Source organism: Thalassophryne amazonica, chromosome 17 (genome assembly GCF_902500255.1).
Source record: "Thalassophryne amazonica chromosome 17, fThaAma1.1, whole genome shotgun sequence".
Lineage (NCBI taxonomy): Eukaryota > Metazoa > Chordata > Actinopteri > Batrachoidiformes > Batrachoididae > Thalassophryne > Thalassophryne amazonica.
The window spans coordinates 16,358,784-16,385,412 of record NC_047119.1 but is presented as its reverse complement, the minus strand read 5'-3'; the positions used below and the strand labels follow the sequence as shown (position 1 = coordinate 16,385,412).

Below are 26,629 nucleotides of genomic sequence, written 5' to 3'. Positions count from 1 at the left end.
GTTTTCGCACGTGGTATTGCTGTCACGAATATTGACATCATGCCTCTTACATCAGTGGTATCTGATCACTCACTTATTAAGTTTACAGTTTCGCTGCTGTATTTAGTGGAACAACAACCTTATATATCATTACGGCGATGCATCAACTCCTCAACTAAGACTGAACTCGAAGCTAGACTGCCTGATGTCTTAGTTTCACATTTGACAAATACCCAGTCAGTAGACAGACTTGTGGATAGTTTAAACTCAGTGCTCAAAACTACACTCGACATGATTGCACCACCTGTGTTAAAACCGCACTCCCCCAAATCACAGTCACCTTGGTTCAATGATTATCTGCGTGACCTCAAGCATAAAGCAAGAGGTCTAGAACGGAAATGGCATCGTTCAAAATTAGAAGTATTTCACCTTGCATGGCATGATGCTATCTTACACTATAAGCATGCATTATTGGCTACAAAGCGGACTTACTACTCTGATTTGATCAACAAAAACAAGCATAACTCAAAGTTCTTGTTCGACATGGTGGCAACACTTTTGCATGGACAACCACCTGTAGTTCGCTCTCCTTTTACAGCACAAGATTTCCTGGATTACTTTGGGAATAGAAGACATCAGGTCAAACATATCCCAGCATGCCTTATTCCAGCCACTACACCCTGCCATTGATGTGGGCGCCTCTACTGAGGTATTACCTAGATTTACAGAATTTGACAGTATCTCACTAGGCATGCTGACAAAACTCGTAATGTCAACAAAAAGCACAACCTGTTTATTTGATCCTATACCAACAAAAGTGTTTAAGGACCTGTGGCCCACTCTTGGGCCGACTGTGCTGGAAATCATTAATCTTTCTTTAACTTCTGGATCTGTTCCTAAATGTTTCAAATCTGCAGTAATTAAACCATTACTTAAGAAACCTAATCTTGACCCTAGTGTATTGACAAACTATTGGCCGATATCAAATCTATCATTTTTCTCTAAAATTCTGGAAAAAGTGGTGCCACGGCAGCTTGTAGACTATCTTACTGAGAATAATCTCTTTGAGCCACTGCAGTCTGCTTTTAGAAAATATCATTCCACAGAGACGGCTCTCACTAAAGTGGCGAATGATCTTCTGCTTACAATGGATTCGGACACCACTACGGTTCTGTTGCTGTTAGATCTCAGTGCTGCATTTGATACAGTGGATCATCATATTCTACTTGATAGGCTGGAAAATCATTTTGGGATTACTGGGAGTGCCCTTGCATGGCTGACGTCATACTTGACCAGTTGTTCTGTGTTTTGTACAGTAACACTACCTCTAACCTTAGTGACATGAAATTTGGGGTTCCACAGGGGTCTGTCTTAGGCCCCCTGCTTTTCTCCCTTTATATAGCACCCCTTGGGCACATATTGCGGCGTTTTGGGATTACCTTTCACTGCAATGCAGATGATACTCAGTTATACATGCCGACAACTGCTGGTAATCTCGTTCACATAAAATCCTTAGAAGATTGCCTTGTAGTAGTGATAAGTTGGATGTCTAGAAACCTCCTACTTTTAAACTCTAATAAGACTGAAATGATGGTTCTTGGTCCAGTGAGACATCGGCATCAATTTGACCAGTTAACACTCAGCCTCGGCTCGTGTGTCATACATCACACTGACAAAGTGAGGAACCTTGGGGTAATTTTTGATCCTTCATTGTCCTTTGACCTCCACATTAGAAATATTACTAGGACTGCTTTCTTCCACCTGCGAAATATAGCGAAGATTCGTCCCATCCTGTCTATGGCTGATGCTGAGACCCTGATCCATGCATTTATCTCTTCTAGATTGGACTACTGCAATGTTCTATTTTCTGGTTTACCGCAGTCTAGCATTAGGGGTCTCCAATTGGTTCAAAATGCTGCAGCCAGAATTTTGACACGAAGCAGAAAGTTCGACCACATTACACCCATTTTGGCATCCCTTCACTGGCTTCCTGTCCCAGTGAGATCAGATTTTAAGGTTCTGCTACTAACCTATAAAATTATTCATGGACTGGCACCTCCCTACCTAGCTGACCTAATTAAACCTTACGTACCGGCCCGGGCTTTACGTTCTCAGGGTGCAGGACTACTTTGTGTCCCTAAGGTAAATAAGAAGTCTGCAGGTCACAGAGCTTTCTCTTATTGTGCCCCCGTTCTGTGGAATGATCTCCCTGCGTCAATAAACAGTCAGATTCTGTGGAGACTTTCAAGTCCAGACTTAAGACGCACTTATTTTCCCTTTCATATGGCTAGCATACTGGTACAGTTTTGTTTTATGCTTTTTACTCTTTTAATTAATTTATTAGTAATTGGAGCGGGCCGCGGCCTCAACTTTACCTAGATTCTGGGTCTTTTAGTGAAGTTTAGGGCTAGTGGCCGGCGATCACCTCAGTATTTCTGTTTCTTGTTGTTTAATGCTGGCAAATTATACAGTATTTTTTTGTCTTTCTGATTTTTCTCTGTTTAAGGTGCAGCTCCATCCAGAGATGGGAGTTGTATTTGTGTTGGCGATCCTCCTGTCCTGTGCGCCAATAGCATTTCTTGTATATTTGTCGGTGAATTGTTCTGTAATTTATGTTTGTAGCATGGCCCAAGCAGAGGGTCACCCCTTTGAGTCTGGTCTGCTTGAGGTTTCTTCCTCAGAGTGAGTTTTTCCCTTACCACTGTTGCTCTGGGGGTTGGTAAGGTTAGATCTTACCTGTGTTAAGTGCTTTGAGGCAACTCTGTTGTGATTTGGTGCTATATAAATGAAAATAAATTGAAATTGTATTGTTGACTTGTCCACAATTATGGTATCATCAAATGTACTTTAAGGATTTTCACTTCAGGAAGAATAACGATGAAAACAAACTGACCCCAGATTTTAACATGTCAGAAAACAAACGTCACATAAAATGTGGAATTCCCTCATCGGCAAATACCTGCGACCTGGTGTCAGGAAGTGTTGGTGCATCCCACCAGGCACACAGAGGAACCCGGGGGAAGCACTGAACTCTGACAGCACAGAGGCCGGCAGAATCACCACAACATAAGGACGATACCGTTTCAAATCAGGAAAACTAAAATAAATCTTGGGATTCAGAGTAATGCCTAATAGTGCTGTTTTGAAAACTGGTGCCAATTTTATCTTCCAACAGAATGCAATAATGAAGCATTAATAAGAATTACATAACATGGGGAAAAAGATGCTCCATGTGGCTGGAAAAATAAATCCATATGACGTGTTGTTTAGACCGTTTATAATTCTTAGCTCATGTCATGACAGAATACAGACATGGGAGAGGTAGCATGATTAATTTGCATGGCTGTAATTTTACAGAGTGTGACTTTAAAAAATAATAATTGAGAAGTCTTGTCACATATTCCAAAGTGAATAGTCTGTCCATATCATTAAAAAAAATTTTCCTTGAATTCTTGCAAAATATAGTGTACAGTACTTCACTTTTCCCAAATGTTGTAGCCTTATTCCAAGGTGGAAGAAAATCTTTTTTCCCCTCAATCTTCTACACACAATACCCCAGGATGACAATGTGAAAAAAAGTTTTTTTAATTATTTTTTAGATGGTTGCCAATGTATTAAAAATAAAACACTAAGAAATCACATGTACAAAAGTATTCACAGCCCTTTCCCATGAACCTAAAAACTGAGCTCAGGTGCCTCCTGTTTCCACTGATCACCCTTGAAATGTTTCTACAATATAATTGGAGTCCACCTGGGGTAAAGTCAGTTAACTGGACATAATTTGGAAAGGCACAAACCTGTCTACATAAAAAGGTCACACAGTTGACAGTGCATGTCAGAGCACAAACTAAGCACGAAGTCAAAGGAATTGTATGTAGATCTCTGAGACAGGATTGTCTGAAGGCACAAATCTGGGGAAGAGTACAGAAACATTTCTGCTGCTTTGAAGGTCCCAATGAGCACAGTGGCCTCCATCATCCATAAATTAAAGAAGCTGGGATCCACCAGGACTCTTCCAAGAGCTGGCCACCTGTCTAAACTAAGTGATCGGGGGAGAACGGCCTTAGTCAGGGAGGTGACCAAGAACACGATGGTTACGGTGTCAGAGTTCCAGCATTCCTCTGTGGAGAGAGAACCTTCCAGAAGGACAACCATCTCTGCAACAATCCACCAATCAGGCCTGTATGGTAGAGTGGCCAGATGGAAGTCACTCCTTAGTAAAAGGCACATGGCAGCCCACCTGAAGTTTGCCAAAATGCACCTAAAGGACTCTTATACCATGAGAAACAAAATTCTACAGTCTAATGAAACAAAGATTGAAGTCTCTGGCATGAATGCCAGGCATTATGTTTGGAGGAAACCAGGCACCATCCCAAATGTGAAGCATGGTGGTGACAGCATCATGCTGTGGGGATGTTTTTCAGCAGCAGGAACTGGGAGACTAGTCAGGATTGAGGGAAAGATGAATGCAGCAAGACATCCTGGATGAAAACCTGCTCCAGAGCGCTCTCGACAGACTGGGGCAACGGTTCATCTTTCAGCAGGACAATGACCCTAAGCACACAGCCAAGATATTAAAGGAGTGGCTTCAGGACAACTCTGTGAATGTCCTTGAGTGGTCCAGCCAGAGCACTGACCTGAATCTGACTGGATGTCTGGAAAGATCTGAAAATGGCTGTGCACCGATGCTCCCCATCCAACCTGATGGAGCTTGAGAGGTGGTGCAAAGAGGAATGCGCAAAAAAGCCCAAAGATAGGTGCACCAAGCTTGTGGCATCATATTCATGGAGACCTGAGACTATAATTGCTGCCAAAGGTGCATCAGCCAAGTAAATCGTAAACGGACTGCATTTATATAGCGCTTTTCCATCTGCATCAGATGCTCAAAGTGCTTTGCAAATAATGCCTCGATGTGAGGGTGTTGCCATACAAAGTGCTCACTACACACTGGGAGGATCTTCTGGTCTCAAGCCCAAAGCCTTAACCACTAGACCATCACCTCCCTCAAAGTCTTGAGCAAAGGCTGTGAATACCTATGTACAAACAACTTTTTTTTTTAAACAAATTTGCAGAAAATTCAAAAAACTTTTTTCATGTTGTCATTATGGGGTGTTGTGAGTAGAAGTTTGAGGGGGAAAAATGAATTTACTCAATTCTGGAATAAGGCTGTGACATAAAATGAAGTGCTGTGAATACTTTGCAGATGCACTGTATGCTTCAAAGAGATAAGACATACTCCAGTGTGACTTACTATGTATGTACGACAAATGGTTGTCAGAAATGAAGATTTTTATAAAATCAGATTTTCAGATGTGGAGTATACTGCCATTTACTTCAGACATTATTTTGACATGACGCATTTGATTACTGATAGCCAACAAGACAAAATATTAATGGTGGTTTGTATTAACGTATGTGGCCATGGCAACAGTGGTAATCATCATCCATTCTTAGCATCAAATGTTTAGCACCACCTGCGGTTCGGCCATAAGTAGTCAAGTAAGTCATGTCAACGTAACAACAGGTCTAAATTATTGTACACTTGACACCTGGAAAATCTAACCATCCTAAAACTGCCTTCACTGCTGATAAATACTTTGAGTACTCTCAAAGAAATGATTCAAAAGCATTTGAACTTTGTTGTCCCCCCCCCCCCCCAACACACACGTACATATGGGAGTTTTGCAGAATATCCTAAAGTCTATTACTTGTACACACACATATCTTTCAGTGTGGGCTCCAGGCAAGTTTGTGGAAACATTAAAAATGTTGTGTAACGTTTTGCTGTTTCCTTTGTAGTACTAGCTCAAGACAAATACGTGAAGAGCAGCTTTTTTTGATTTCATCCCCTTTAATGTAAAAGACTACACACAAACAATCTACGGATATCCGAAAGTCACATGTGTCACTTGTATCTGTGGAATTCAAAATTTTGGTCCAGTGCTTTATGATGTAAGATTTATAAAGGAATGTGCGACTTTATGAACACCGGTATGAAGACGCTTTACACACAATGGAAATTACTGTTGAAGTAACTGACAATAAAGCCAAACCAAAACGTATTAACATACTATTTCTACTTGACTCGTCTTTTCTTATAGTATCTGTAGAGAAAAATTTGTAGGTTTCAATCAAACACACATGAAGGTGCTTCAGTTTGTACAAATACAAACACATTTCCAATGAGTTTGTGTTTTTTTTTTAGCACACAAAATTCCTTCTTAGAAAGCTCCATTGGACGGAACACCATTTCAGGGTAATACCTTCATAAATGATCAAATATTACAAAATATACTTCCTTGTTTTTCTGCAATATCTATAATAACTTTAACATATGCAGTAGGTTTAGGTAGTCAGAAAAAACAAACAAACAAAAAAAAAAAAAACATCCAAATAGATAGAACACCTACAAAACTATACAATTGCCTTCTTGGAAATTTTAACTTTACTTTGAGGAAACAAAAACACCTCACTTCTTGGTTTTTCCTCTGAAGAACAAATAACGAGCATCAGATGTAAACAAGGTACCACAAATGTTCACGATGGACATGTAACATCTGGGCTCGCCAATAGCACTGGTCCGATGGCCCGGCGGCCTTTTTTTACATGTTCCGGGCCACCACGGGCCAGTGAAGTTCATATTTCACTGGTCCGTATGGGCCAGTAAGAATTAAAATCGCTTTGGGCAGATTAGTCTAATGCCGCGTTCACACCGGGCGCGATCAGATGCTACAAATTCGCGGGGGTCGCGTGGCAACGGGGACGCGCCTCCTTCACCCGGTGTGTCGCTCTGCTTTTGCTGCGAAAATTCGCCCCGGTGCGTCATCAAATAGGAGGAGCTTCCATTCAGCTCGCCGGCTCCGGTTGTCAGTCAAGTTAACATGACGGACCTTGATCACACGGAGCGAGTTGTTGTGGAAAGCTGACAAACGTCATGAGACGTTCCCAATTCAGGCAGTATCATTATTTGCTGCAGGAGCTGCGTCTGGATGATGGCTGCTTTCAGCGGTCCTTCTGCCTCTGCAGGACCCAACTTGAGGACCAACTGTCCCGTTCACGCACGCACATGTAAACAATTTAAAAAAAAAAAGAAAAAAAAGAAAAAGAAACTCCGCTCCCGCTGCTGTGGGGCTGCTGCTCCTCCAAAAACTCTTGTCATAGTTGTGAAATAAAGGACAAAAGAGACATACGTCCTGCTCACAGGCTGCTACCAGAGACGGGACATGTTGCACCACTTCGCAATGTTGGGAACATTGCCGAAGTGCAGACAAACTTCGTCTGCAGGCGCATCTTCTGATGTGGCGCAAATTTCGCTTCAACATCGACGCGTCATTTTCGCTTAAGCAAGATCGAGCGCAGTGAATATTATGAATTTCTTGAAACCTCCTGTCCCTGGGCAGAAACCAGGAAAGCAAAGGAAAGAACAGCTATCACCCTCAAAACAACCACAGAAGAGGAAGGCTGCTGATGCTGAATATGAGAAGGGTGAGGAAAACTTGGCAAACTTCCTGGAAGAAAAGACGGCCATGGCTGGAGCGTGATGAGGAGAGTGAGGTTGTCTTCTGTGGAACTTGTAGGGCCATGCCAGAATATGCTAACAAGTAAGTATAAATATACCATGTCTGATAGACAATGTGGTATGATTTCATACGCCAGTTTAAAAGTCTAATCAGTATGCCCTTGTGGAAACCCCACGGTGACAACATTAGCAAGGGAACTTGGTTTATGAAATTTAACATATTAATTTTGTAAATGATCAAGAAATAAATTTATTTTTGTATTAATGTCTGAGTGTTGAAAAAATTCCTATCAGTTACCTACCGACATTTTTTTTCAAAGTTTACTCACTTTAAGGTTTTTATCATGTAGTATAAGAATTTTGTGTTTGTTTTCAAGTGTTTTTACATTAAGGAAACCCAATTCTAATGTCTGAGTGTTGATTTAAAAAATTCTTATCAGTTACCCCCCGGTTCGGCACAGGCGTGAAAGTATGGGCCAGTGATATTTTCATCCGGGCCAGTAACTTTCAGATTCTACTGGCCCTGTGGGCCAGTGCATAAATTGCCTTATTGTCAAGCCCTGAACATGATGGAAGTACAACCGATTGGCTTTGGAACGTCCTCTGACAAGTGCGTAATGTTTTAACTCATTTCTGTTTTTACACTAGGATTACTCAAAAACACCAAAACCAATCATCGTGAAGGTTGGTAGCACAAAGACAAAAGAGAACTTTAAAGACATGAAATTTTCAGCATTTTCTTCAGTTTGTCACAAAACTAAAAACTCCTACACATGGTTAAAAGGCTAGAACATGTTTTGGCGTTACCGTAATATGGTTGTTGCACCTTGGCTAACTTGTATGCTCTAATGTGTGCCCCTCTTGTGGCAAATTATATTCTTAATTTACGAGTTCCAAAATACCTCCAAAGTGTTTAATCCACTCATTATGTGCTGGTTCAGTTGATGCAGTTGAGTCGATGAGTGTAAATCATTGCTGATCCTTTTGAAGAACTCAAAATTCGGATTTTGACATTTTAGTAGGATTTATTTCTTGGATTATCTCTTCATGTTCTGTTCCAGCTCTTTAAATGACAAGAAAATGAGACAATTATGTAAACCCACAGTCAGATAACACCAATCCTTTACTTGCACACTTCCCAGAGAGCTGTAATGAGATTTTCATTTCATTTTAGATCAGTCTCCTCCTTCTGTGTCGACTAAGGCCACAGCTGAGACATAGTAAGGTCCTTCTGTGAGGTAGGCTTTCAGACGGATGTAATGCTGGCTGCCCAGTATGTCTGCTGCTGTTGGTGAACTCACAAGTGACCCCACGAGTTCAAACTTAGCATCTTTGGCCTCCTTGTTAGGACTTGTGGAACGATTCAAAACGTATTCCATGAAACCAGGAGTGTTGATCATTAGCTTCTGACCCCATAGCTGCGTAGCAATGGCCTGCAACACACAGTTTTGTACACTAAAGATCAGGGCAGAACCTCCTTTGTTATTAAAATAAATATATAATTACTGTAATAAAAAGTAAAAGTTGATTAGAAAAAGTATGTGACAAATAAGTAAAATGAATGATTATATGAGTTGTTTTTCATAAAGGGTGCAGTTACAGAAAAAGAGGAACTAAAGTCGTTTTTCATGGCAGTCAGAAGAAAGAGAAACTGAAAGAAGTTGTTTTTAGTGCAGAGGCAGAGAAAAAAGAAGTTAGTGATGTCGCAAGCAAGGCCAGAAGAGCTGATGATAAAAACAACTGAAAATGATTAAGATGTGATAAGATATGAAATGAATAATAAGGAATGAAAATGTTTGTATATGATCATATGAATTGTTTTTATGTAAAAGAGAGTTGTAATGAAATGATTGAATATGATTAATGTGATTCTAAAAGACATGATTTAAAAAGGAATGAATTCTCGGAAAAGCTGATGTGTTAAACAGAAAAGAGGAACTTGAGCAATCAAGTTACTGGTAGCCGAGACATAAGTTACTGGCAAGGGCTGCAGATGGCTTCCAGTAAAGGAAGGAGCAGGGAGGAGGTTTTGAGTCACCATCATCCCCATGGTTACCAAGATCAACTCAACAACAACAAGAGTTTTCGTATAAAAACTGTACAACAACAGGAAACGGGGTTATTCTTCCAGGGAGAGGTGCTGTTGCCACTTCTCCCCCGCTACGAGGAGATCACAAGACCTGACCATCTTGTGAGCTGCAATTGGAATCGTGGAGCGAGAGGATTGGAGACATAAGAGATCATCTGAGAGAGTTTTCAACCCCCACTCAGACTTAAGGCCAGTGATTATTCTCCAATGCTCTGCTACTCCGTGACTGGACGGCCTGAGTGGGAGTTGAAAACTCTCTCAGATGATCTCTTATGTCTCCAATCCTCTCGCTCCACGATTCCAATTGCAGCTCACAAGATGGTCAAGTCTTGTGATCTCCTCGTAGCAGGGGAGAAGTGGCAACAGCACCTCTCCCTGGAAGAATAACCCCGTTTCCTGTTGTTGTACAGTTTTTATACGAAAACTCTTGTTGTTGTTGAGTTGATCTTGGTAACCATGGGGATGATGGTGACTCAAAACCTCCTCCCTGCTCCTTCCTTTACTGGAAGCCATCTGCAGCCCTTGCCAGTAACTTATGTCTCGGCTACCAGTAACTTGATTGCTCAAGTTCCTCTTTTCTGTTTAACACATCAGCTTTTCCGAGAATTCACTCCTTTTTAAATCATGTCTTTTAGAATCACATCAATCATATTCAATCATTTCATTACAACTCTCTTTCACATAAAAACAATTCATATGATCATATACAAACATTTTCATTCCTTATTATTCATTTCATATCTTATCACATTACCAAAGAGGCGCAGTAAGAAGTTAGTGCTAGAAAAGCATGGACAGGGTTATTTTTGCTTCCCATTCAGACTGCAAAATCAGAGTATATAAATTAATTACTCAATCTGATTTTACCACTGGAACGTCTTAATCCATTTGCACCTGACATGTTTACGATAGATGCTACTGGAGGACGCACGGCATGACGAGAACAGACAGCATGTTGTGGACTGGATAGAATGTTCTCCACCCATGTTAACTTATTAGTTATATCAGTGAAAGACACCATCAGGACATGCAAACTACAAAAACACATTCTTAATTTTCTGGAGGAATTCAAAGATGTTAGAACATCCAGCTAGGAGAACCTAAGTAATCATACAAATGTTGAATGTTTACAAATGCAAGAAGCCTTGTGGAATGAAACATTCCAGCTTTCAACTCAAGCCAATATTCTTACCATTGCACAAATGTAAGACATTCATTTGTTTTATACCATGGTCAGTGAGAATTCCATGTCTAACTGGCGTGCATTATTTTCGTGTATACGCACACGTAGTTCCGCGAGTTAAGTCACTGTAATATCACTCAGGACTGGTAGTCACCATAGCAATGCACAAATCAGTTGGCGCAGATCAGCTGTGTTTTGACAGGTGAATGACAGAAACGCGATAAAACATGGATTTCCAAGTGAATTTGAATATTTCTGGCCAAAATAAAACGTTTGAGGAATGGGAAGAGGAGGAGGGCAAATGAGAAGAACAGCAAAAGCAACGACAAAGATTTAACATTGGACAAACTGGACAAGATTGAAGACGGGAAAGAAGACAAGAATGGTTGACAAGGATGAAAATATCTTTAGACTGGCATAAAATAGTCCCAAATACTTACGCATTTTTATCAAATTCTGTTAACTTAAGTATTTGTGTGTTAGCTCACTGTGTGGGACCATGGTATAAACGGATTAAACAACGAGAAGCTGTGCATTATACTATTTGAATGCACTCTGCGTCCTGCATTCAAACCGTATAATGCACAGCTTCTCGTTGTTTAATCCTTATGTACATGACACCTAAAGAGATCCTTGTCATTTGATATTTTAACTTGTAAATACACAAGATGTTTCTTCTCAGAACAGGAAGCAAACGCAGTGGGGCGGAGATGGCTGTGTTCACACAGCGGTTCACTCCGCCCGAAACTATTCCAATTCCCCATCTGACAGCATTTCTATGGTCTCCAAAGAGGGTTTTCTTTTTATGTTCATGTTTGTTTTAAAAATCTTTTCAAAATCCTATTAGCCCCATTATTAAGGCATGAAACAGGGTTTAAGATGGTGTGTGTTTCTGCTCTTCGACTCCCCTTTATAAAGGTCCCCTATATACAAAATTAAAAAAAGAAGTTTACATAATGTACATTTCCCTTTTATAAAACAAAGTAATACAACGTTATGAGAGTTGACAATGAGGGACAGATTTATGTTAGGAACATATAACTGTAGCCCCCCGATCCTCTCCTAATGTTCCATTCCAGTGTTGTGTGTGAATAAAAGAGTGACCAAGACCTAAAAGTTAATCTGCAGTTTCTTCAGCGACTGAAGCTGTCATGAATTAACTTCATAAAAAGTGACACTGAATTTAGAATAAGTAGAGAAATTTCGACATGTACAAGTATGCTCACCCACGACGTCTGACACACAAACTACACAGTCCTGCTGACTTCTTTATATAATTTTTCAGCTTCACAGATGAGCCCAGCTGGGCAAATCTTTATTTTATTCATTACTACTTGCATCCTGCACTTCTTAGCTTTGTGCCATAGGAAAGCAGGCGGTCTGGTCTCTCTCACAGTGCAATATGTTATTTTACTTAATAAACTGTACTCTACCATAGGACAAGCCAGAGTGCAGAAAGGTGCTAACATGACCAACATGTCAGGGATTTCATATGTAATATGTTAACAACATGAGTCCATAAATTCTACATAATAAAATCTTAAGCGTGAATGTTAACTCTCTGTTGCTGCAAATCCATGCATAAAGAGGTACAGCCTATAATGTGCGATTAATCACTAGCATGGTTGTAGCTTTCAAGTGATGGTGCAAGTACAAAACTGCGCCTCTGCTGCTGGTTGATTACTTGCACCCTCAGGTGTTTGTTTGTGCATCTACACTAATTTGAGCTGCTCTTTGTAGATTGTGTTACTCATTATTAAAATTAACTGGAGATGCCTGTGTTGATAAATAGGCGGATTCATCATAGAATAGCTGGTTTCAGTAATTCTGGCCTTAAATTTGTTCAGCAATAATGAGAGAAGCAAATAAAAAAAATATATATTTAAAGCAGCTCAGTGCTCACATTGAAGACACGTAGAGCCCAGCAGTGAAGTTCAGGAAAAGGTTGTGAGCTGATGTTGCGAATCATGTCCATGGGGTGGTGAGACAAAAGGTGGAACCAGGACTCTGTCAGGGCCAAAAGGTCATCTGTTTGCTGTTCTGTCTGCAATAAAACACAATCATTAATTAGACAGGTTCGTCTGATGATGGCTTTTCAGAACTGTGACATAAGTACTGTAAAGCTGGGTAATAATGTGACTACAGGGTAATTACAAGCCAACTAGAAAAATGTTTTCTCCAAGGTTTTATCAGAAACCTACAGGTTACATTACGTGCATTTTAGTCTACAGTTGCCTGCTGTGGAGACGATATTTCACCACCTACTCCATTTCTCACTGTCTGTCTTTCCTCCTCAGTAAAGATAAAACAACATGCAGTGTACTGCTGAACACTTACAGTCAACATGTCAATGCAGCAAAAGTACGTTTTTTTGGATTCCATTGCAACACAGACCTATTTTCTTCTTCCCCATTTCAAATTCTTTGCCTCGAGGATTAATTTAATTCCTGTCACTAAAGTGTTCCCTAAACACGGCACCACTGAAAACGCTGTGGTATATACACCAGGCCTGTATGTGGTGCTGTAATGCTCCCACAAAAAACACAGAAGACGACATAGCATGCACATAACTCATGTAAGGTGGTAATCAATGTAGCAGAAGCTACAACTTTCCAAAGCGGCACACTGAGTAAAATAAGACTTAAGAGAAAAAGGGTCCACGCTGATCATCAGAAATGGACTTATTGCGTATTTAAAGACAAGCAGCGTGTTTGTGTATTTCTTAGAAACAAGCAGCCATGTGGCTGCTCTCTGCCTCTCAGACGAAGCGAAAAGACGCACAGTTCAAGTGAATCAAGTTTAATTAGTCAAAAACTGCCTTTATTCAGATTCGATCAGAGTTTTCACCAAGGTGCACAGCGTATTTATCAATGCTGCTTTTGCAGAAAAGCTGTTTTTCACAGGCTGCGCTCACATTCACACGCATCTTGTCCGCCAAGCGCCTCTGCTTATGGTCCGGGAAACCTCAGCAACTTGTAATGACATGAAAAAAATGACTAATTACCAGGGAAAACAGAGAGGGAACACCCTAAATTTGATAGTCTGCATGATGGTGCAGCATCATTGTGCCACTGTTTAGGGAGAGGACTGGACTATGGATATTGTTGCTTAAAAATGCAAAAGTACTTTTAATCAGATTACTCGATTATTGATAGAATACTCTATCCAAAAATATCTGATAGCTGCAGCCCTAACATTTGGTATGCTTTACGACTATAATATTTTTAGAATGTACAATATAGATAGTATGGTGGAGTCTTTCCTGATATGAGGCAGATTCCTGCAGCTTTCAAAGAACAGCTCTGTAGCTCAGTGGTAAAGTCTCTGACTAGTAAAGCTTTTGGATGGCGCGGGTTCATGTCCAGTGGGTCATATGTTTTTCTTTTTCTTCCACATAAGCGGCGCAATGTTGTCCCACAGGTACTGGCTGGTTTTTTATATTTCCTCCACATAAGCGCCGGGATGTGCTGCACCTGGCGCTGTGTGTTCCTGCCCGAAAGACACGGGCGCGAGTGCATGAACCCTCGCACCGGGTTTGTGCACACCTGGCTGTTGGCGCGATGTTTTGTGGTGCACTAATTTCTAACTGTTTCGTGCTGTTTTGCTGTTTTCACCCAAATGCTGTCCAAACTTTGCAATATGTGTGAAGGGGCCCTTAAGAGGGTGTATAATTTATTTAAATTTTTTTTTTTACAGAGGCTATATTTCACCACACACCTACCTGCAGAGTGAGAAGTTGTGTTATGGCCTCCAAGCTACGAACTCTGAGCGCAGTATCTCCTGAGCTGGCAAGTTGACTCATTCGTAGCAACACCTTCTCGAACTTTTCTCCTGAGGACAAACGGAGTGTTATCAACAACTAAAAGATATCATTCAGTGCTTTCACAGGTTTGAATTTTATAAACTAAAACTTTAGAAACCAAAACTTTAGAAACCTTTAAATAAAAAAAAGAACAAAATAGGGGCAATTTCCCATAGTGAAGGTATTTCAAATACACGAGTGTGAACAGTAGATAACTGCAACTCATTGCAACAGATTGAAACATGCACAATCACATGAAGACAATGTACTGACCTGTTTTCTGTAGGACCTGTTTGCCCTCCACAGTAGATCCCAGTAATCCCAAAGTGTCAAAAGCCACACCAATCATAGCAGGATCTGGGTCTAGAGCCATCTCAAAGACCTTGCTCTGGAAGACTGGGTAGCTTTCACAAATCTGTTGGGGACTATCAATGATGGCCAGATTCCCAAAAAACTTCACCAAACCTATATGAGTGACACCAAAAAAAATTCTAAACAATACAACATCAAATTATTTAATTCAACAAAGCATCACAATAAAATTTGGATTATTTATTGAATAATGTCTGACTGTAACATGGAGAGTCTGTGAAAATGTTTTTCTTTGGAATTCTTTATTCTCAAATCCGCACAGTGACAAGTGTGTTTGTCATCTTTTTCTTATGAACCCCTATGAAAATTAATGCAGGTATAGCTGACTTTAATAGTCTTAAAAAATTCCACTGGTGCAGGTCATTAATTTGCACTGTACAGTACATTACAACAGCTCATAAAATGACTTTGTATGTGGTGGTTTAGTTGCAATATTTTTTGTTATTGCATGTTCTGTCAAATATGTGCTGTGCCTTCTGATCTTATTAGATTTGACGTAGCAGATGGTCACCCCACTGAGTCTGGTCTGCTTGAGGTTTCTTCTTGTTATCAAAAACACACTGAGGGAGTTTTCCCTCACTACTCCAGAGTGCATTGCATATACGTACAGTTAATGATAATGTAGTAAACCAAAAAGAAAAATTATGGTTCTCACCTTTTCCCGAGTAAGTAAAACAAGTCACAATAATGATTCAAGTATCTTTTCAGTTATTCCCTGCACTGGTAACAGCATAGCATTTGGGACAGCAAACATGTACCATAGCTTAGTGGGTAAGTGAGTAATAATAACTCAAAAACAAATGCTCTCAGCTTGTAATATCAAATTAAAAAGACATATGATGAGGACAAACCCTGTTCATTGTGGTGAAAACTGGTACACCACATTGATCAACTGTGGCAGAACTCGCATGTAGTTTGTCTGCCCCCTCAACACTAGGCATGTGCTTGTCACTGTTGTCTGCCCAGCTAACAATTTAACATAGCAACCGTGGGGAGAAATATGACCCCCCACGACAATGGAAAATACCTGAGGAAACATACAACACCATGAGAAAGTAAAACAGGAATTTAAGAATGGTCCGAACTTGTGACTGGGGACGGTGCAAAAACCTTTTGTTGGTACTACAAAGTAGTAAAACAGCAAACTTTGCAGTGTTTCAAGCATCCATGAAACTCATGCATTTCGAACATTGTTCCAAAGTCTATATCAAAAGGAAGATGTCCTGAGTTATGTTAAATAAGGCATCTCTGACAACAAACTCCAAATGTTACGCCAAATGTCCACTTAATTACACCAGTGCACAGTGCCTTAGGTATTTAACACAAAAATTCAGATATCCTTCTTGATTCTGGACATGGCGCTGAATTAATTTAGAGTAATGGTAAACTCACCTGGGTGCAACCGAATTAATGGATTTTACCTCAGATTTAAGCTTTGGCTCACCAGGTAGGTAGAGAGAGGAAAAGGGGTCACTCTCTGCATCTGTGATCATGCTGGAGATCTTGTCTGTGATACCTTTTTGGGCCAAGTACTGACGGCCATGCTGACTGTGCGCTAGTGTGGTCACCATCTCAATGGCTGTGGCCCTGGAGAAAAAGACCAAACAACAACAACAAAAGGTTATAATTGAATTTTTATGGCAGAGACAACAGTCCAACTACCAGATGAGAGATATTAATGTGAAGCAAACTTTGCTGACTGTTTACAAGGCATGTTACTGCAAATCTCCAGTTGTATGTGACTGCATTTTTATATACACGCTATAGATGTATATATATTATAATCACCTGATCAGTACGTCATCTCCCGTCAGTTCACTGAGCAGCTGAGAAATGAGGCTGCTGTTTGCACAGTAACCAAGGGATACGGGAGATACAGATGCAATTTCAACCACCAGCTGCAAGCAAAGAAGAAATCAACTTATTCCTTTAAGCTGTTATATGGAAGCAGTTCTGTATGTACATACATTAAACACACGTACACAGATTTCATGTTACTGAATTGGGAGCTGAGAAAATTAACATGTGACTGTTTCACTGAAAATGATTCAAATTTATTGCCAACAAATGACAAACTGAAATTTTGTTCCCAGATGAATGACTTATAACAATAACAAAATTTGAGAGGCCAAAAACAAAATTCCACCTACAATTATTGTTACTATTATAATTTATGAAACCCAAGGTACAATAAAGTACATATTTTTATTCTAAGGACCAAACCTTTTTTTTCTTTTTAAGAGACGTGGGATTTGAGGAAGACTGGGTTTATTTAAAAAAAAAAAGTATGAACACATAAATTTCAACACATGCATGTAGTTTTAAGTGTTAAGAACTCCCACATTATCGGATTATTTCCATCTTTTGGATACAGTTTATCTCAAAGATTAAAATACCAAACTGGTTCCTGTAAATCAGCATTAATTACTCCTTTTCTGTTTAATAACACTAGAACTTGAGTATGCTTTAGTATTTAACAGTTTGCATGACAAAACAAGCTATTTACACCCTTGGAATGTGGGAAATATTCACATTTTTTTATTCACCTTAACAATTAATAGATCAGTCATACAAATCACTGAAAGGTGAAACAAAAATAAAAGTAGTTTCTGTAGCATTATGAAAATGTGAGAAGCTACCTCATATATTCTATATCTGACGATGTCACTTGTGGCCATCACATCCTTCAGAACCTTCAGCAGTTCACTCTGGAACAGTGCGTCTAACCCAGGCTTAGAGTGACCAAGTTTAGACAGGGACTGAATGGCCTACAGGGGAAAAACTTTCCTCCATGACTGTGGAATTATGTAGATCATAAATTCTTATTAAATGTGGACTTTGATGCATTAGTACTCACTTGTTTTGCTACAGTCATCTTCTCTTCTCCAATGCAGTGGATGACCTCTCGGAGAATGTCATGGTTGTTGAGGATTTCGGTGACGGCGTGAGAGTGTGCCACCATTCTACCAATCTGACAGAGAAAAACGGGAATATGACTACAACTGCACCACAGTGGAGCTCATACAGCCACCAAAATACCACATACGAGGTCTGTCCATAAAGTATAGGTCCTTTTTATTTTTTTCAAAAACTATATTGATTTCATTCATATGTTTTTACATCAGACATGCTTGAACCCTCGTGCGCATGCATGAGTTTTTCCACACCTGTCAGTGACGTCATTCGCCTGTGAGCACTCCTTGTGGGAGGAGTCGTCCAGCCCGTCGTCGGAATTCCTTTGTCTGAGAAGTTGCTGAGAGACTGGCGCTTTGTTTGATCAAATTTTTTCTAAACCTGTGAGACACATCGAAGTGGACATGGTTCGAAAAATTAAGCTGGTTTTCAGTGAAAATTTTAACGGCTGATGAGAGATTTTGAGGTGACACTGTCGCTTTAAGGACTTCCCACGGTGCGAGACGTCGCACAGCGCTCTCAGGCGGCGTCATCAGCCTGTTTCAAGCTGAAAACCTCCACATTTCAGGCTCTATTGATCCAGGACGTCGTGAGAGAACAGAGAAGTTTCAGAAGAAGTCAGTTTCAGCATTTTATCCGGATATTCCACTGTTAAAGGAGATTTTTTTAATGAAAGACGTGCGGATGGGTCCGCGCGTCGGCTCGCAGCCGCCGCGACGCTCCGCCACAGGAAAAACACCTCTGTTGGAAGCCTTAAGGACAAGTTGGAACATGTCCAGCTGTTAAACAATTTCTCATATACTCACTCCACTGAAAGCAATCAAAAGCCGCCTGGATTTTACAAATGGTTATCAACACGGAGGTGTTTTTCCTGTGCCGCCGCGCCGCGTCGGCTGCGTCCCGACGCGCGGACCCGTCCGCACGTCTTTCATTAAAAAAATCTCCTTTAACAGTGGAATATCCGGATAAAATGCTGAAACCGACTTCTTCTGAAACTTCTCTGTTCTCTCACGACGTCCTGGATCAATAGAGCCTGAAATGTGGAGGTTTTCAGCTTGAAACAGGCTGATGACGCCGCCTGAGAGCGCAGCGCACCGTGGGAAGTCCTTAAAGCGACAGTGTCACCTCAAATTCTCTCATCAGCCGTTAAAATTTTCACTGAAAACCAGCTTAATTTTTCGAACCATGTCCACTTCGATGTGTCTCACAGGTTTAGAAAAAATTTTGATCAAACAAAGCGCCAGTCTCTCAGCAACTTCTCAGACAAAGGAATTCCGACGACGGGCTGGACGACTCCTCCCACAAGGAGTGCTCACAGGCGAATGACGTCACTGACAGGCGTGGAAAAACTCACGCATGCGCACGAGGGTTCATGCATGTCTGACGTAAAAACATATGAATGAAATCCATATAGTTTTTGAAAAAAATAAAAAGGACCTATACTTTATGGACAGCCCTCGTATGCCAATATAAATAAATGCATAAAAATAATTATTTTGACATTTTCCAGTTGCTTCCTTTTGTCTGAATATGTGCTTAAATTTTATAGTTTCAATTCAAGGTCAGACATAGAGGTACAATTAGCTGATTAATCTATTAAAGAATCATTACATTAAGCAACTATTTTGATCAATTTTCAATTTGGGTCATTTTAAAATCAAAATTAAAATTTTTTTCAGCTTCTTAAATGTGAATACTTTGTTTTATTTTACTGAGTCCTTTACTCCTCCCGGGCATATATCTCTGAGTTTCAGACAAAACAGTACATTTGAATGTATCATATAGGGAAGTGTATAAAAACTCTATCCCAATACCAATATAAAATCTGACTGTGAATTCAGAAAGAAAATGAAAAACCCTTTAAAATGACACCAAACTCATGTGATTATCTTAAGTATTAAGGAAGTTATGGGCATTTTTGTGCTAGGAATCAAGCTTGTTTTCCTGGTCTTAATCCGGATTTTAGCAATCGACCAGAATCTTTGTGAAAGGGCCGATCCTTCTGAAATTCAGCAAAAATGAAGAGAAACACTTACTCTTTATTCCCTATACATATTAATCTCTATTCTTCTTTCCGGCACAATTTAAGTGACTTTGGCGAAGCAAAACAAGAAATCAGGTGCAGAACCTAATCAAAGGCACTGGCCTACTGTGTGCATGTCCCTACATATTAGGATCTGAAAAACACTGATTGCCATTTTTCACAATTTTATGGACCAAGCAACTCATCAATTAATTGTGATTATTTTCTCAATTAATTATTTATGAAAATAATCATCTGTTGCGGTAGTGTAGTGATGTTATGCTTGACGCAGACATCTTGACACAGTATCAATTTTTGGAAGCAGAAGTGTCGCTGCCTCACTTCACCCTGCGAAAAAAGCGTGACTCCCCTAATAAAGCATTTTTGTGTCACACACTATCGGTCGATATGTTACAATTATATCGACTGACAACCAGAGAGGGAGATTTATGTAAGATTAGCATTAGATTAGACAAACCATCATACATTTATACACTCATATTGGCACATAGATATTAGACACTATACATACCGATTTACACACACATATTAAGTACACATCCAGAGAAAGATTAATAGGTTAGTTAGTTGGCAGATAAGTCAGATAAACAAATAAGCTGTTTATGTGACTCTCTGCAAAATGGCCAAAAATCTATCTTCATATGCCAGCAATTTCTATTTTGTGTGAAAGGGCCTTCTCCAAAACTGGAGAGGTAGTCACAAGCAGAGGAACAGACTCAAGCCTAGCACTGCCTTAAATGATCTTGTAATAAAATAAAATAAAAACCTTTGAAGCCCCCAAAATCCCCTTCAATTTGTGCAACTATTGTCATACCAGTCCCTAGTTACATAAGCATTTCACAATTTATATCTCTATTACATACAGTATTTTATGATGGCACAATCATATTATAACAAGTATATTATTAATGTCTCTAAAAGAAAAATAAATTATCAAAAATTTCAAGATGCACACAGAACCTTTATAACGTACGTAACAGTGCCTGTTTCGTGACACCCTACCCTTTACTGTTCCATGCACATGCTATGCTGAAGTTTGGCCAGCAGATGTTGCCAAATTTAATTATATCAAATGCCACGAACCACTGAACCATTTCAACACAATCACTTCATATTGATTCAGTAGTTTAAAAAGCGTCGGTTTCTCCATCACTACTAATTAGAAACAACATTTTCACCCGGCTTTGCACAGACTGCAAAAAAGAATAGTGGCAGCTGTGTGTAACTGTACGGAGAGAAAATATTACCTGTGTCAAAGCCAGTGTTTTAACAGCATCGTGAGGATGGGTCAGACCCCCCTGCAGCTCTGCTCTGTAGTGCTGGGCCAGGTCCACTGGGCTGATGGCTGCTAAGAAGCGTTCAAGGATGTCAGCACAGACCTCAACATGCTCCCTGTGAACACAGGAAAGAACACAGAGGTTTCGGTATTTATTCTAATCTATGATGTGAATGAATATGGACAGTTATTAGAAGCCTTAATAGCGATAAATGATTCCTCCTGGCAGTGGTACTAAACATCACCTGATGGTGGCAGTAATGCAGCAAGAGCCACGTTTGTTACACACAAAGAAGGTGGTAGTGGCTATCTTTCAGCTCATCATGCACTGTATTCCTCATATCTCAGAGCTTGAAAATTTTTGGCCTCCTAATTGAAAAAGTAGTCAACTATGACAATGTCAGAGCGCCACATGGGGAACTTGGGTCAAATCCATCGACCAGTAGTTGCTTGAAAGCCAATGAATATGACAGTACCCTCAGAGGCAATATAAAGGTACAGTGGTCCCTCGCTATAACGCGGTTCACCTTTCGCAGCCTCGCAGTTTTGTGGATTTTTTTAGTGCCATTTTGCATGCCTTTTTTTTTTTTTTTTTTTTTTTAACAGCACATTTTCTGCGTCCTTATCAGGCGGGCCGGTCACGGCACCAGTCGGCATCACTGCGATCGCGATTGCTTTCACTGCCTGCAATGCGCTTACTGAGTCTGCGGGCTCGGTAAACGCAGCAGCGGGTCACTCACACAGCCCTCCTGTCTGCTGTGCGGAGCTGCGCCAAATCTGGCAACAGGTCCAGAGACTACGCTCGCTGTTTTGATGCGGATGTTGACCGCAGCCACAGTCTGCTCCACTGGGGAGAAAATCACGAATGGGCATGAATGTGGGGGCTTTTACTTTTAAATTCGGGAGAAATCTCACCTCCACACTTCATTTTTTGCTCGTAAAAACGTATAACGGCGCCTTTTAAAACAAAGTAAATTCTCATTTAATAAGTATAATTTCTATAATTTTGTGTTCAAAAGACATTCTCGGGCACAGTGTGTATCATTCTACATTAGAAAGGCTCCAGCCAGATGCCAGGAATGCCCCCAAAGTGACACAGAGTGTCCTGATCCGGAACCGGCAAAAGTGATCCATTTCTGGCAAATGTTTGCACCACACATAATGTGGCTTCACACTAAGTACAACCCATGGCAATAATAATGGAATCACTCGCCTCGGAGGATGTTCATTCAGTTGTTTAATTTTGTAGAAAAAAAGCAGATCACAGACATGACACAAAACTAAAGTCATTTCAAATGGCAACTTTCTGGCTTTAAGAAACACTATAAGAAATCAAGAAAAAAAGATTGTGCCAGTCAGTAACGGTTACTTTTTTAGACCAAGCAGAGGGAAAAAAATATGGACTCACTCAATTCTGGAATCACCCTGTAAATTTTCATCCCCAAAACTAACACCTGCATCAAATCACATCTGCTTGTTAGTCTGAATCTAAAAAGGAGTGATCACACCTTGAAGAGCTGTTGCACCAAGTGGACTGACATGAATCATGGCTCCAACACGAGAGATGTCAATTGAAACAAAGGAGAGGATTATCAAACTCTTAAAAGAGGGTAAATCATCACGCAATGTTGCAAAAGATGTTGGTTGTTCACAGTCAGCTGTGTCTAAACTCTGGACCAAATACAAACAACATGGGAAGGTTGTTAAAGGCAAACATACTGGTAGACCAAGGAAGACATCAAAGCGTCAAGACAGAAAACTTAAAGCAATATGTCTCAAAAATCAAAAATGCACAACAAAACAAATGAGGAACAAATGGGAGGAAACTGGAGTCAACGTCTGTGACCGAACTGTAAGAAACCGCCTAAAAGAAATGGGATTTACATACAGAAAAGCTAAACGAAAGCCATCATTAACACCTAAACAGAAAAAAACAAGGTTACAATGGGCTAAGGAAAAGCAATCGTGGACTGTGGATGACTGGATGAAAGTCATATTCAGTGATGAATCTCAAATCTGTGTTGGGCAAGGTGATGATGCTGGAACTTTTGTTTGGTGCCGTTCCAATGAGATTTATAAAGATGACTGCCTGAAGAGAACATGTAAATTTCCACAGTCATTGATGATATGGGGCTGCATGTCAGGTAAAGGCACTGGGGAGATGGCTGTCATTACATCATCAATAAATGCACAAGTCTACGTTGATATTTTGGACACTTTTCTGATGTTTGGGGATGATGAAATCATTTTTCAAGATGATAATACATCTTGCCATAGAGCAAAAACTGTGAAAACATTCCTTGCAAAAAGACACATAGGGTCAATTTCATGACATAGGGTCAATGTCAACGAGCAGATGTGATTTGACGCAGGTGTTAGCTTTGGGGATGGAAATTTACAGGGTGATTCCATAATTTATTCCTCAGAATTGAGTGAGTCCATATTTTTTTCCTCTGCTTGGTCTAAAAAAGTAACCCTTACTGACTGCCACAATCTTTTTTTCTTGATTTCTTATAGTGTTTCTTAAAGCCAGAAAGTTACCATTTGAAATGACTTTAGTTTTGTGTCATGTCTGTGATCTGCTTTTTTCCTACAAAATTAAACAACAGAATGAACATCCTCCAAGGCCGGTGATTCCATAATTTTTGCCAGGGGTTGTAGAAGCTCTACTCCACCCAGACTTTTTCAGCTAAATAACAAACAAATACCCAATACAACAATACACAATAAAGGACATTCAGTTGCATTATGGCTCCGTATAGCGGGACTTTAAAAAAGGTGATCCGGAACTGGGCAACCGTCTGTATTGATAAGTTAATCGATAAGGAATCGGATTGATAAGCGGAATCAATAATGGCACTGACATCATAAAATCTTATCAATACCCATCCCTAGACCTAAATGACATGGTGAGATGCTGAAGAGCTTCGCTCGTTCATGTCCGCGACATATACGAGGGTAGGCTGAAAAGTTCTAAGGCTGACTATGATGCAGTTGTCGAATTGAACAAATTCAGGGTTATTTTTCTACATAGTCTCCCTGTAACTCCACATACTTCTTCCAGCGGTGCTTGAGTGCTTCGATTCTCTTATAGAAGCTTTCATCTTGAGAGTCAAAATAGTCCTCAACAGCAGCCATCACCTAACCCAGCCAAGTTTTTTTTTCAGGTTTGGGAACAGATGAGAGTCCAAGGGTGCCAAGTCAGGGGAGTATGGTGGGTGATCTACCAGTTCGAATCCACACTCGTGGACAGTGGCCATGGCCACTGTTGACTTGTGAGCTGGGGCATTGTCTTGATGGAATAGCACCCCTTTCGTCAGCTTTCCTGGTCGCTTCTTTTTGATAGCCTTGCGTAACTGTCTCAGTAGGTTAGAATAGTACTGTCCATTTATGGTTTGTCCCTTTTCAAGATAGTCCACAAACACAATGCCCTTGGCATCCCAGAAAACTGAAACCATAACCTTTCCAGCAGACAAAACGACCTTGGCCTTCTTTGGAGGTGGTGACCTTGGGTGTTTCCACTGCATTGATTGTTTTTTTTGTCTCTGGTTCAAAGTGGTGAACCCAACACTCATCCTGGGTAAGAAAACGTTCCATGTAATTGGCTGGATCCTCTTCAAATTGCGCCAAGTTTGCCTTCGACATGACTAGCCTGGTGCGTTTCTGATCAGGCGTCAGAAGACGTGGCACCCACCAAGCTGACACCTTTGACATTCCAAGTTCTTCATGCAGAATGTGTTCAATTCTCTCATGGGATATTCCCACAGCATCTGCTAGCTGATTGTTGATCGTCTGTCATCCATCACCATTTCATGAACAAGGTCAATGTTTTTCTGGGTTGTGGCTGTTGCAGACCGCCCAGACCTTGGGTCGTCTTCAAGGCTCTCTCTGCCCCTCTTAAATTCAGCTGCCCACTTCTGCATGTAGATATGGAGGGAGCTTCATCCCCTAATGTAGCAACCATATCCACATGAATGTCCTTGGGCTTTAACCCCTTCTTATGCAGGTACTTAATCACACCGCGATGCCAGATTTTGTCCATTTTTGCCGTTTCCCACTACCAGGAACTTTCAAACTTGGCTATGAACCACAAACTACCTCACAACCTGGAAGAAAATAACACAGTCATCAGAAGAGTTGAACTTAATGAATGCCAAGTTTTATTGAAATGCAATTTCTCCTTCTTGGTGAGCCTTAGAACTTTTCAGCCTACCCTTGTACATATTATTTACAGAGGTTAATTTCGATATTTAAAGTTAGCATTAGCCGCTAAACCGACTAGCGTCGCTTTTTATAGTCATTACTCTTCGCAAAATGCAGTGTCACAATGAGCTTCAAATGATGGAAAACATTTTGTAGCTGTCATAAATCCGATTTGACTCGCATCCCCACGCAGTTAAATTAGCTGCTAGCACTTTGTAATGACTCCGTCTGCCACTGTTACGTGACTGAATGATCGACTGTAACCTTTCGTTGGACTTCAGAAGAGAAAAAATCACATCCAAACGCTGTCTGCTCGCTGCTTCCCTCAGCGCACTGACGGGTGTCGACAAAAGTGCTGTTTTCAAACTCTGCAGCTCTTCAGACGGATCTTCAACACCACAGAGATCCTCCAACAAGCGCTCAATAGGAACAGCCATGTTGCTTCTTCTTCTTTTCTTTACTGGGGTTTAATCAACAGCCAGCATCCAAACCGTTGCATTGCTGCCATCTTCAGGACTAGTCTATTATTGCATCAGCTACATAATATGTTTTTGTCGCGGACATGCACATGGACATTTAGGTCCTTCAGACTATTTTTGAGTAAATACTTCAGGGGAGCATTAGCATGGCTAAAACCTTTCAGCTTCTGCCCCCCAGACCCCCCATCTTATATATATATATATATATATATATATATATATATATATATATATATATATATATATATATTTTTTTTGCCTTTCAGCTTCTGGGGAGCTCCACTCCCCCAGACCCCCTTTTAACCCCCTGCCTTTAGATGTAAATGAAATTATTTTATATCGCAATATTGTCATAGCAATATGATATACGATATGACTATGATTTCACACATTATATGTTCGATGTCGCTGACATTAATGAGCGAAGTGCTTCACTATCTGTGTGTGTGTGTGTGTGTATATATATATATATATATATATATATATATATATATCATCAAACAATAATTTAAAATTGAATAATTGTTGCAGAACCTACCATCGGTTTGTGGCTTTTTACAGCAATGTTGTCTGGTTTTTGGCTTTGTCTACCATCGGTTTGTGGCTTTTTACAGCTTTTTACAACTATGTTGTCCGGTTTGTGGCTTTTTCCCCTATGGGCAGATTTTTTCTGTGCCATTTTCGGATTGTTTTGTGCTATTTCCTGTTTGTGCCTTCGTCTACCATAGAATGAGTTTTGCTCATATTAATAGCCAAGTGGCTTCTATTGA

At 40.3% G+C, this 26,629-nt stretch overlaps 1 protein-coding gene and 1 long non-coding RNA gene across 2 annotated transcripts; one reads left to right on the top strand and one right to left on the bottom strand.

The window, feature by feature from the left end:
* Window positions 1-8,603: 8,603 nt before the first annotated feature.
* psmd5 (proteasome 26S subunit, non-ATPase 5) lies at window positions 8,604-25,828 on the bottom strand. The gene is made up of 10 exons (XM_034192597.1): window positions 25,645-25,828; window positions 21,149-21,293; window positions 17,802-17,915; window positions 17,584-17,712; window positions 16,733-16,842; window positions 16,389-16,531; window positions 14,846-15,037; window positions 14,492-14,601; window positions 12,674-12,814; window positions 8,604-8,931 (listed from the first exon to the last, which is right to left on the bottom strand). Exons 1-10 carry the CDS (start codon window positions 25,815-25,817, stop codon window positions 8,674-8,676), a joined length of 1,515 nt encoding a protein of 504 aa, XP_034048488.1. The 5' UTR covers window positions 25,818-25,828; the 3' UTR covers window positions 8,604-8,673.
* Window positions 17,248-22,150, top strand: LOC117529743. The gene is made up of 3 exons (XR_004566086.1): window positions 17,248-17,259; window positions 18,314-18,323; window positions 21,318-22,150. It is a non-coding gene; the product is annotated as an uncharacterized LOC117529743 (long non-coding RNA).
* Window positions 25,829-26,629: the final 801 nt, after the last annotated feature.

Coding starts and splice junctions, on each gene's coding strand:
- psmd5 (XM_034192597.1), bottom strand. CDS start 25,817: ATGGCTGTTCCTATTGAGCGCTTGTTGGAGGATCTCTGTGGTGTTGAA. Junction 21,294..25,644: donor CTTCTGAAGTCCAACGAAAG/GTTACAGTCGAT, acceptor CTGTGTTCACAG/GGAGCATGTTGAGGTCTGTG. Junction 16,843..17,583: donor TCAGATATAGAATATATGAG/GTAGCTTCTCAC, acceptor CTTTGCTTGCAG/CTGGTGGTTGAAATTGCATC.